The following is an 11,597-nucleotide window of genomic DNA, read 5'->3' as shown; positions in this document are numbered from 1 at the left end:
CTCCTGAGCGAGGCCAGGAATGATGCTGAGCGTTGTGGTCTGTCCTGGCACCCTGCTTTGGAATTGAGCTAAAACTTCTGATTTTGTTACACATGTAGGTTTTTTCTTTGCAACCAGGAGACCAATGTAGTGTTGCTCCAGAGTTGAACCCTTCCAAAGTACCCAGAGCCTGTGTAGATGAGTTATTGGGATCCACGAAATTGCTCCCAGCAGCCCTCATTCAGGTAATTCTGGGGTGAATCGCACAAGTGATGGGGCTTAGCTGAAATGGGTTCAGCTGTTGGAAAGGAAGGAGAATCAGAGGCATCCATTTGGTCGGTGTGCTCAGCTTGTAGTGCTCTCAGTCTCTGCACAAACCGTCTTACATCAGTGCAGGAGCTTTGATTTGCTTCTGTTGTGTAACACAGCAGCTGCCTGTCTGTCCTGAAGATGAAGGGCTGGAAGAAGCGAGCTGTTCTCCAGAAATGGGATTACCTCTTGTGTGTGGCCTTTTGCATAGTGCTCCTCTGCTTTCTGTTTTGAAGGTGCCTCTTATTTACGAAAAGGTCACCATGAAAGAATCCAAATGTCTTATTTTTGGGTTCATTTGTTTTGGCAGCACAAAGTGAGGCAGTGTGTGTGCATTTTCCTTCCCCAAAACAATGCTTGTGCTGCTCAGACAAATTACCTCTCCTTCCTCTGAGCCCGACCTCTCCTGGTGCTGAGGGTATTAATAACAGATTGTTGGTTATGTTATGGGAAACGAGCAGATCCCTGCAGTGTGTTGGTGTTTCTTGCTGCCAGATTTGTGCTCCTGGAACCCATTGCACCGAAGTGTGCATGAAATGTGGCCGCAGCATTGACTGCATTGTGCCTGCAGGACTGGAGAGGTGATGCCCACCTTGCTGGAAGCATTGGGTCTCGCTGCCATTAGGAGACACAGACCTCTTGGAGCTGCTTGCTCTCTTCTTTGATACTCAGTTCAGACCAAAAACTGAAAGGTGGTGTGATCCAATCCAGTGGTGCTTTGCTAAAGCTCAGAGCTCTCTGCGCTTTGCAGTCGCTGTTGTAATAAAGCAGTGGATGGTTTGAGGCTGCCCAGGATGCTCTTGGATGCTCGCCGTGTTCATGCCCTGCACTGTGAGGAGGCTGCAGCCCTGCCAGGCAGCTCTCACCTGTCTGTGCCATGAAGGAGAGGGAGCTGGGCAGGGGCTAGAGCACAGCTTTCATAGGGAGCAGCTGGGGGAACTGGGATCATTCAGTGTGCACAAGGGGCACCATGCTGCTCCCCAGAGGAGGTTGTAGCATGGTGGGTTTGATCTCTGCTCCCAGTAACAGTGATAGGATGGGAGGCGATGGCCTGCAGTTGCACCAGAGAGGGTCCAGTTGGAGCAGTTTGTTCTGCAGAGTGATCAAGTGCTGGCATGGTCTGCCCAGGGAGCAGGGAGTCCCTGGAGGTGTTCAGAACCATGGAGACGTGGCACTGAGGGATGTAGCTATGGGCATAGTGGGGTGGGCTTGGACGTGGGGGTCTCAGATAGTCTCAGAGGTCTTTTCCAGCCTTCGTGGTTCTGTAAGCTGGGCTAAGCTCATAACTTCATTTTAGGCACAAACGACAGTTTTGTGCCCATGGGAGCAGTTGTAGGGTTGGTGTGGGCAGGGTTACATCCAGCCCCAAAGAGGTGAGCCATGGCTCAGCTGCAGGAACCCATACCCAGCATTGCTCCCCATGCATCTCTGCAGACACCACGTGTGACGGACTGCACAGTCAGCTGTTTGCTAATTTTAGGCCAGTACAGAGATCTGGGATAAATTCTAAGTCTGCTTTTAAAAAAAGCAGAGATAACCTTGGAAATCAAAGTCCGTATACTTCTCATTTTACGTAAAAATATCTGTTCCGAATTTGACTCCCTGAGATGGTAAATGCCCACAGCCCAGATGTGGGTGGTCAGCAGCTCAGGAAAATTGGGCCATCCATCTAAATTTGTCTCTGTCTTCAGTCCATCCTATTCACTTCTGCGTGCTTTAAAGTGGTACAACAGGGATTCGGTGACTTAGAAGACAGCTTCCATTCTCACGCTCCGTAATCCACTTTCCCCATGGTGAAGCTGCCATGGAAGCAGTGCTCCAGGAGCCAGCAGTGCTCACTAGCATTGACTTTGTTGCATGGAGGGGCCCCGGGGCTCCCGAGGGCTGTGGTGTGGGTGAAGCACCCAGAATTTGCAGGCAGCTCCCATGAGATGTGCACTGGGAGCTGGATGGGAGTTTCTGGGTGCAGCTGGCTTGCATCTACTGAAGGCTTTTGTACATAACCCTGATCCTTTGGTTGGTGGTGTTCAGTTAGAGTTATCAGAGAGCTCTGTATGAAGCTCCAGGCTGAGAGCTGCAGCAGCCTCGAGCCAGGACGCGGGAAAGGAGATGGGCTCTTTTCCAGATTGTACATGATCAGATGAATAATTAACTGTGGAGTCATTGCAAATCCTAATTAGCATCCTACAGCTGCGCCAAGTGTGGCGTTGCATCGGTGTGATGTGGGAAGAGGTTGACCTTCAGGCTTCGACTGCACTGCAGCAGCTGTGGTCAGTGGGGCAGAATGCGGCCTCACCATTGGGATGCCACAAGTCATTAAACAGCCTAAATTTTTGGCAGGAAAACTCGAGGAAACAATCATCTGGAATTTTGCCTTTTGATGTCATTTTTAAGCTTGGTGGGGGCTGGGAGGTGCTCTCACCTCTGTGTCACAGCCCAAACAATGCGCAAGGAAACCTCTCCAGAGCAGCACTTCCCATATAATCCTGAGCATGTCAGAAGCTGCAGATGACAGCAAACGATGCTCGTGATTTTTCTGCCCTATCCTGTTAACCCCTGAGAAGTGCAGGTTTGCTGCTGAGCATCTCATGTAGCGCTTTAGGAGCAGCAGAAGTTGGCACATGCGGGTTTGAATTCACCACATCCAGGAAATCTTGCTTCCCAGTTGGGTTTCCTGTTGGTGGGGCAGGGAAAAGGAGGTGAATGTGTTGCTTCCACCTGAGGTGCAGAGAATAAAACAAGCAATGAGAGCAGAAATAACAGCCGGAGTAAGAGTAAACATGCCTTCACAGCTGGGGGAATGAATAACCTACAATTAATGACCATCAAATAACATTAGCACGGATTTGAATGACGTCTGTAACCTGAAATCCTGGATACAGAAGTCACAGCATGGAAGGTTAGCTGCGTTCTGTTGGTAAATGCACTGAGCAGTAGCCAAGGTCAGCAATTTATCTCAACCTGTTTGTTTTTCTCTCTCCTCAGGTGACGCTGAGCAGGAGCTGGGACCCCCTCCATCCGTAGATGAGGCAGCAAATACACTCATGACTCGCCTGGGCTTCCTCCTGGGGGAGAAAGTCACAGAGGTACAGCCAGGGCCCCAGTACAGCATGGAGGTGCAGGATGAGAACCAGGTATGTCGTGTCCTCTGCTCTCCTTTTAACAGCAGAATCACTGCATGCTTGGGTTGGGAGGGACCTTACAGCCCCCAGCCCCTCTCCCTGCTGTGGGTTGGCTGCCCTGCAGCTCAGCAAACCCAGAGCCCATCCATGGCAGTGGGCACCTCCAGCAATGGGGCACCCACAGCTCTGGGCAGTTCCAGCGCCTCGCTGCCTCTGGATAACAGATTTCCCCCTCACATCTGACCTGAATCTCCCTTCTTTTAGTTTAAGGCTGTTCACCCTTTGTTCCATCACTCTCTGCCCCTATTTAAGCTCCATTCCAACACTGGAAGGTGCTTGATGATTCTGTTGGTTCCCATCCAAATGCAGGATGAGAGATGGTGGTTATTTCCTCATTACATGACAGCTGAGTGTCTCCTGATGATGAAACGATTGTTGTTAGGTAGAAGGCTGGATCTCCTCGTTCAGCAGTGAATCATTGCTCTGCATTCCAGGGATCAGCTCCCACTGTGTGAAGCAGCTCCTGTTGTTTTTCTGTGTCTGCAAATGTGGGAGTGGGCAGCATTTCTAATCAGAGTACAACAATCAAAATAATAAATAATCTGTCCTTGTCACATGCAGTATTTCAGAAGCATTTTAGCACTGTTGCATGAAGGCTGGCTGTCTCTCCAGGAAGAATAAATAGCTGGTAGTGGTGTTATTTTACATATGGTCACAGATTTTGCTTTTGTTGGCCTAACGAGATGGTTTCATACTTGGAAACAGGTATAGAAAGCAAACGGTACAATCTCTGTTGTGATTGAACGTGCTGCATCCTCTCTGGCTGCTGAAAAGGGAAGGAGCACAAGGTTGGGATCTTGGCTGCAGTGTAGGGTTGGCAGAACCTGCTTGAGTTTCTTCGTCCTGCTGTTCAGCCCTGGGGCTGTGCCCAGTGCCATCAGTGCTGATGAAATGAGGACAAGGCTGGGAGACATCCTGCTGTTGGTTTTGAATATTGTTTTAAGCTAAGAGAAGGACGAGCCAGCAGGTAACAGAGCAACATGAGACTCACAAGCTCAGCTGTAACTCTTCTGTTCTTTTAACAGTCATCGCATGACTCTGCAGGATTCTGTCTCTGCTTTAGATACCAACACAGCACAATTCCAGAGACCAGGCTCACATTGCTGACTTCCCTAGGAGAGTCGATAAGAAACAGCAGCCAGAAATGGCACTGGGATTTCATGTGGCCCTATTGGCATCCACGGAGCTCCGTCCCAAAGTGCCCCTGGAAGGGGATGGCACAGCACCCAGCATTGCTCCAAGTGCTCCGCTGGGCAGCTGGGCTCCCTCAGCCCCATTCCATAGGCACAACCAATGGGTTTGGGTCTTCCATCTCCTCCTCAGCCTGAAGATGGATGCCAAGAGATGTGTTTTTGTAAAAGCTTGGCCTTTAACGCATTCATGAGGTTTTTAATGATGTCATTCAGCTTTCTGTTGATGTGAGATGCAGTGGATGGAAGGTGTTCACCATTGTGCCAGAGAATGGGCTTTAGTGGCACCTGGTGGAGTGGGGTGCTCCACAGCCAAGCACTCTGCTCCAAATGGTTTCTTTTGTTGCTGCCTCTGGACAAAAATTAAAATCCCATCTTCTCTCTCAAGTAGAAATATCTGAAGAGAAGCAGCAGAGGGTTGTCCTGTAAATAAATGGATATCTCGGTCTGCATGCTAATTTTTGCATTAAAAATGTTTCACAAGGTTCTTGATTGCCATTCATAGCTGGAAAAGAGAGAATGGTTCCTCCATGAGCACATTAATTCCTTTCTTGCTTGCTGGGTGTGGGGCTCAGGGCTCGGCTGTTTGGGGCTCCATGGGTTGAGAACCTCTTGGGCTCTCCTTCCCAAAGTGATTCTTCCCTCAGCTCTGCTGCTGAAAGCAGCGCTGAAAATGGTGTGATAAGGAATTCATGGGGTATGCAAAGATTAATGCTTCCAGCGCTGAGCAGATGAGGGGCAGAGGTGCTCCTACTGTTGCTGCCCCATCAGCACATCCAGTGCCTGGTTCTGAGTACACTGAAGGATGCAGTCCCTAATGCAGATTGCTGTGGAACGGCGTGCTTGATGGAAGGTCTCTTCCTTAATCACGCTTTCCTTAATGAGAGATCACGAGTGTCAAAGAATTAATCCTTTCTCTTTGACTTTTTGGGGAGCTGTTTTTGAACGGAGCGGCACAAAGGGGATGTGGGACTGTGACAGAGGAGTTTAATTCTGTGGAGCTTAGTGAGGATGTGACAGATGAAACAGCAGCAATCGTATTAATACAGAACGTTCTGTCAGTGGGAATGGATGCCTAAAGCGAGCGCAGAGGAAGGTTCTTTTATACAGACACAGAAATAAAACATCAGTCACTGCCGAGCCGTGGCTGCGTTGCTGAGCTGCTTCCTTCTGCACAGAGCTCAGTCTGCAGAGCTGCATCAATGGGGCCACAAATAAAAGCATCACTTCTGGCGTTCCATCAGACAGCGATGCTATCGGCCGGCGGAGGACTGAGCTTTAATTTCAGTGTTTTAGGGTTGGCAGATTGTTCTGCTGACCCCGAGATAAGCTAAGATTTCGGTATAGCAGTTGAGATGAAGGCTTGGCACAGCCTTGCCATGCACAGCACAGAGCTGCAGCAGTTCTGAGTGCTCTGACAGCTCGCTGGGGCTGGGCTGCTCGGGGGGCTGCCCCACAGCATGCCCACTCCCATCCTACAAGGACCCCTTTGGCTGGGGGAGCACAGAGGTTGGCAGCCTGCCTTGGGATCCCTGTTCTGCTTACTGAAGTCCTTCCTGGGTAATTTGTGAACTTAAAGTAGAGCAGTGAGAAGGAAGAAACCAATCTGACTTGAAACATGTTTTGTGACGTGAGCACGATGCTGTCTGTGGGCAGTCTGGGTTCAAATGGCGTGAATGTGGGAATGCAGATCTCTGGGATTATTAAGAAAGTATTCAGCCAGAATACAAGGAATCTCAATTAAGGAAATTCCAAATTGGCAGTTAACTTCAGCTGCTCCTTCCTTGGGGCAGGACCACTCTGCAACAGCAAAAACAGGCAGGCAGGGTGGGCTCACCCAGTGTCAGTGTGCCCTGCAGCCACACTTACAGCACAGCTTGTCACCCGTGGCACCCAGCAGCAATTCTGTTTTCTTAATAAACTCATCTGCCTGCACAGCATCAGATCTATAAACTCTCAGGATTTTTTTGCGTGCAGTTTTTTGCAGATAACTTTTAGAGCAGCAGGCTTTTTGTGCTGCTGTATTTCTCCTTGTATTCTGTCCATGGAGTGCTGGGATATCTTAGGGACCCTCTATAATGGGGAAGGCAGAATGTCCGGGGCCAACTCTACCCAGATTGGGAATTTGGAGTCCCTCTGAGCAGAGCTGTGAGACCGCTGTTGGTTTTCCCCAACATAGGAAACATTCACAAAGCAAAAGGAAAAATTGCAGTCCCTCTGGGATTTCTGAGCAGATGTAAATGGCACAGAGGTCTTGGCAGGATTTCCTGAGTTTGCTTTGTCTTGCTGTTAGTCAAGGTGAGCTCAGCACCACTTAGCAGAGCGCTCGGACCCTTCCATAGCAGCTCACAGAGCCGCCCTTTGCTGACTGCACCTTCCCTCTTTGCAGAGCTCGGCAGTGACGCAGCGCATCAGCCCCTGCTCCACACTGACCAGCAGCACGGCCTCACCGCCCGCCAGCAGCCCCTGCTCCACCCTGCCACCCGTCAGCACCAACGTCCCTGCCAAGGACTGCAGCTACGGGGCCGTCACCAGCCCCACGTCCACGCTGGAGAGCAGGGACAGCGGCATCATAGGTGAGCAGGGCTGCGTGCCCTCCTGCTCTCCTCCTCCAAGCTTTGTTTTGAGCGGCTTGTGCACACCTTTGGTGATTAACGAGTGGGAGGTGTGCACCGTGGTCACCCTCCATCACTGGTAAACTGATGTGGAGATGGTGGGAGTCGCGATGGGTTGAGGTTGGTGAAGTGGAAATCATTCGGTGCAAAGTTTTGGGAGGTGCTTAAGTGGTAGAAGACAAAGAGTGCGGCTGTTTGTTCTCTGTCTTTTCTCCTGTCTTCCTCCCTCATTCTCCACTTCACATACTTGCTTCCTGCCATCTTTCTTCCCAGCGCTTTCCCCTCTCCTGTAGTTCTTATGAGGTTATTTCTCATACCAATATTTCCCTTTGTTTGCCATCGTTTCCCTCCTGCTCTCTATGCAGATGCTCATAGAGTCATAGAATGGCTTGGCTTGGAAGGGGCCTCAAGGATCATGAAGCTCCAACCTCCACATATAGTATTAGACCTGGTTTTAGGCTGCCCAGGGCCCCATCCAACCTGGCCTTGAACACCTCCAGGGTGATGGGCATCCACAGCCTCTCTGGGCAGCTGTTCCAGCATCTCACCGCTCCCATAATAAAGAACTTTCCCCTGATACCCAACCATTTCCCCTTGTCCTGCTGTTATCTCCCTTTTCACAGAGTTGATTCCCCTCCTGTTTGCAGGCTCCCTTTAGGTACTGCAGGCTGCAGTGAGGTCACCCTGCAGCCTTCTTTTCTCCAGGCTGAACAAGTCCAGCCTGTCTTTGTATGGAGGTGCTCCAGTCCCCTGATCATCTTTGTGGCTCCTCTGCACCCTCTCCAACAGCTCTGTGTCTTTCTTGTATTGGCTGCCCCTCACTTGAACCCTTGTTTGGAGAGGGGTGAGTTTCCAGGTCCCATAAGTCAGCTGGGGTGGGCAGTGCCAGGTGGGGCTGCCATCCTCCCCTGCTCCCCCAGGTGATGTCACAACCTTCTGCTTCCTTCAGCATTTTCCTTCCTCTCTGCTCTCCAGTCCCTACCCACTCTTTTCCAGCGTTAAAAAGAATGGATGGAGATCCCACCTTTGTAGCTCAAATACTGTCAGATTTTCTGTAGAATTATTCAGTGAGAAGAAGGAGACAGGGACAAGTGTTCTTATTTGCAGCTTCTAACGTAGCACTGTTGAACTCCTAATTGTAGAGGATAGATGGGAATGCCTTTGGATTCTTCCTGCTCTCCAGTTCTTCCCCGTTGCTGGTGTGGAGAATCTTGAGAAAATAACCCACACAGATTCATGTGTGCTCAGATGTGAAGGTGCAATGGGAGAGAAGTGATGGTCCAAGCGTGGTTGTCCTTCCCTCTGCTTATGTTGGGTATTTCTCCAGCTGAGATGATTTCACTTTGCCAGCAGGTCACATAGTGCTGGTGGGGGAAAAAACAGAGAAGGAAGGTGGTTCGTTTGGAGAGATTGGTTGTGCTGGTGATTAATAGTTTGCTTGGCTGATGGGGAAACCTGGGCTCAGTTCATGTGCTCTGTGCCATAGAACAGCACTTCTGTCTGCGTGATGTTAAAACACAAAACCAAGAGCCATAGGGAGCTGCATAGCAGAACAGGCTGGTGGCTTCTGGTTCTCCAAAGTGTGGGGGGTGGCTGCTGTGTGGTCTGGCTGTGCCATCTGCCCAGGTGAGGGGCATGGGAAGTGCAGGTGGTCCCAGCAGCACATCTGTGAGGCTGGGAGTGTCAGCACACCGCTGGTGGGATGAGATGCTGGAGCTGCTGGTTCTGTCGTGCCCCCCATCCCATTCTGTGGTCATTTCTTAAAGTCAGAACACAATCTTGTTCATCCCTCACACAGAAGGTTCTCTTGGAAATATTTCTGTCAGGAGCTTAGACTTCTTTTTCCCCATGGAAAAAATGGAAAGTGAAAGAAAGTGGCTTATCCCAAGGTTATGGTAATGTATCCCAGATGGAAAAGTCACGTAAAAGCACGTTCATATGGTGCAGGGGAAGGCTTTCAGAAAGCAGTGCTTCCCACTTCTTCTGTTAGCACTCGGAGGCACATGACAGCCTCTGCCTCCCCTCCTTGCCCCTCTTCCCTTTGACCATAACGTTTTCAACGCCGCCTCACTCTGCCCTTCAATAGAAGCTATGCAGCCATAACACAGGAGTACAGTAACAGGAGTGCAATCTTCTCCAGCAGCAAAAGAAGTGAGGATTTTTGCAGCCAAATCTTTCTACTTCTGCCATCCTCTGCAAGGCACGGTGCAGCACAAGCAGAGGGATGGTTGTGCATTTGTGCCATTGTCGCACCGGTTGGATATGAGCTGCTGTGCTGTGGTTCTGTAAGGGACTCTCTGTATGGCAATGGTTCTCCAGAATTATTTCCAGGGGAATGGTCCATCCATGCAGCACACAGACAGCTGTGCTCTCCTGTTTAGAGCAGCACCGGCTCTTTTGTTTCTGGAGGGTCGGGGATCAGGTTTCCCTCTGCTGCATTCCTCCTTTATTGGATGCAGAGCCCCTTGGTGCGTTTCCCTTGCTTGTGTTTGCTCTGTGTGAAGAGAACCACTCTGATGGCCTTTGCCCTGAGCGGCCCTAGTGGCACTTGGAAGTGTAAATCCATTGGAGATTTCCATCTCAAAGTGCTGCCTGCGGGGCGTTGGTGTAGAAAAAGAGTGAACATTTCTGGAGGTGTTGTGTGGTTCCCAGTCGTGGTCACCCTCCTGCTCCTCCCAGATACCTGATGTCACTGCTGCCCCTGTCCACCTCCACAAAGGCTCCACAGAACCTCCCAAAACGATGTTATGGGAGAAAGCTGTTGCAGAACTGTTGGGTTTTCTTCCTCTTGGAAGCTCAGCCTCGGGTTAGGAGTGCAAGGCAATAGCAGTGCAGTGGTGGCACTGCAGCTGAAGGAAGGGCTGATGTTTGGGGGGTTATCTGCTGCATCTTTTATAGCTGCCACTGAAAGCTATCATAAATGTATGTGTTTGCTTGCAGAACAAGGAAAGGGGGGAGGAGGGAGGCGGAGGGAGCTGACAGGAGCCCGGAGCCAGTCAGCCTTCTCCTGGAAGCTGCTAAATCCTTTCAGTGCAGCTGAGCGGCTGCTGGGAGTGCTGACCTGGCTGTAACCTCTGAAGAGCTTCCCGGAGTTGTTGGCTCTCACAGCACAGAGGCAGCCAACTGCTGGTGTTCAGAATCTGCTACTGGAAAGAAAAGTGTTCATAGAACCCCACGCTCCTCCACTGGACCTCAGTGCTGTTGGGTGCTGTGCATCCCAGCAGAAATGCACTTCTGATGCAGAACATCTCTGACATTGCCATGCAAGGCTGTGCTCTGCCAGCACATAAAGAATCATAGAATGATAGAATGGCCTGAGTAGAAAAGGACCACAATGATCATCTGGTTCCAACCCCCTGCTTTGTGCAGGGTCACCAACCAGCAGCCCAGGCTGCCCAGAGCCACATCCAGCCTGGCCTTGAATGCCTGCAGGGATGGGGCGTCCACAGCCTCCTTGGGCAACCTGTGCCAGTGCCTCACCACCCTCTGTGTGAAAAATGAAGTCCTGTGCTGCTCTGCAGTGTTTACTGAGGGGATCATTTGGAGCAAGGAGATGTTTATGATGCTGAAGCAGCTGAAAGCAAAGGCAGTGAGCTGGGTAGGTCCTCCTGCACCGCTGCTGCCATGGTGTAGGTGGGTCTCATCCCATGCACACTAATTGGTTTCTCTTAGGTTTTGTGTGCTTGACAGTGAAGGCTGACTTCTGAGCTGTCACCGAGTCGCTGCTTCCTACACGTGTGTCTGGGGGTGAAAAATGGGTTTGTGAATAAATTGGTCCGGGCTGCACGCTGAGCAGAAGAGATGCTGCTGGCAGGAAACCAAGATGGGTTTCTTTACAGATTTTGTTTGGAGAAGGGAGCAAAGAGCAGCTCAGAGGTCCCTCCAAGATGGATTTTACTCTGGTTAGATATTGTTGTGACCCTACAGCTGTTGAGTTCGAGTTCTGACGTTCTCATCAGTATCATGAAGCGGTTGGTTAATAATGAATAAGGCTTCTAAGAACTACAGATTTTTCAGGCTGCCCATCCGTGCTAATTCCCCGGAGGAGGAGCTCCCTAAAAATGTTGGATATTGATGAGCTCTGCTCAGTAATGCATCTGCAGCTTGCAGTGGTGGGATAACAGGGCAGGAGGAGGAAGGAGAGGTGATTTATCAGGCATCTCATGTGTTGGGCATCGTCGGTGGGAGCGTTGCATCTCAGTGGCATCACTGTAGGAACCATTCCTGGATCCTGACCCCATTGTGGCTCTGTTTCCTTAAATTGAACAAGCTGAGCAAAAGGAAGGCTGTGTTGGCACTCGTGGTTCATGCTCAGTGTGAGG

General features: G+C 50.5%; 1 protein-coding gene across 9 annotated transcripts in view; it reads left to right on the top strand.

The window, feature by feature from the left end:
* The window catches only part of TANC2 (tetratricopeptide repeat, ankyrin repeat and coiled-coil containing 2), a 139,822-nt gene that overhangs the window by 54,646 nt on the left and 73,579 nt on the right, over positions 1 to 11,597 (top strand). For all 9 annotated transcript variants that reach the window (XM_042886550.1, XM_042886554.1, XM_042886558.1 and 6 more), the window contains 2 exons: positions 3,274 to 3,422; positions 7,050 to 7,236. In XM_042886550.1, the coding sequence (XP_042742484.1) occupies positions 3,274 to 3,422; positions 7,050 to 7,236 (336 nt within the window). The remainder of the gene's footprint in view (positions 1 to 3,273; positions 3,423 to 7,049; positions 7,237 to 11,597) is intronic.

This window comes from Lagopus leucura, unplaced genomic scaffold, assembly GCF_019238085.1.
Source record: "Lagopus leucura isolate 7727_CA_CO unplaced genomic scaffold, USGS_WTPT01 Super-Scaffold_100059, whole genome shotgun sequence".
NCBI classification, from domain to species: Eukaryota; Metazoa; Chordata; class Aves; order Galliformes; family Phasianidae; genus Lagopus; species Lagopus leucura.
This window is presented reverse-complemented; position numbering and strand designations above follow the sequence as displayed.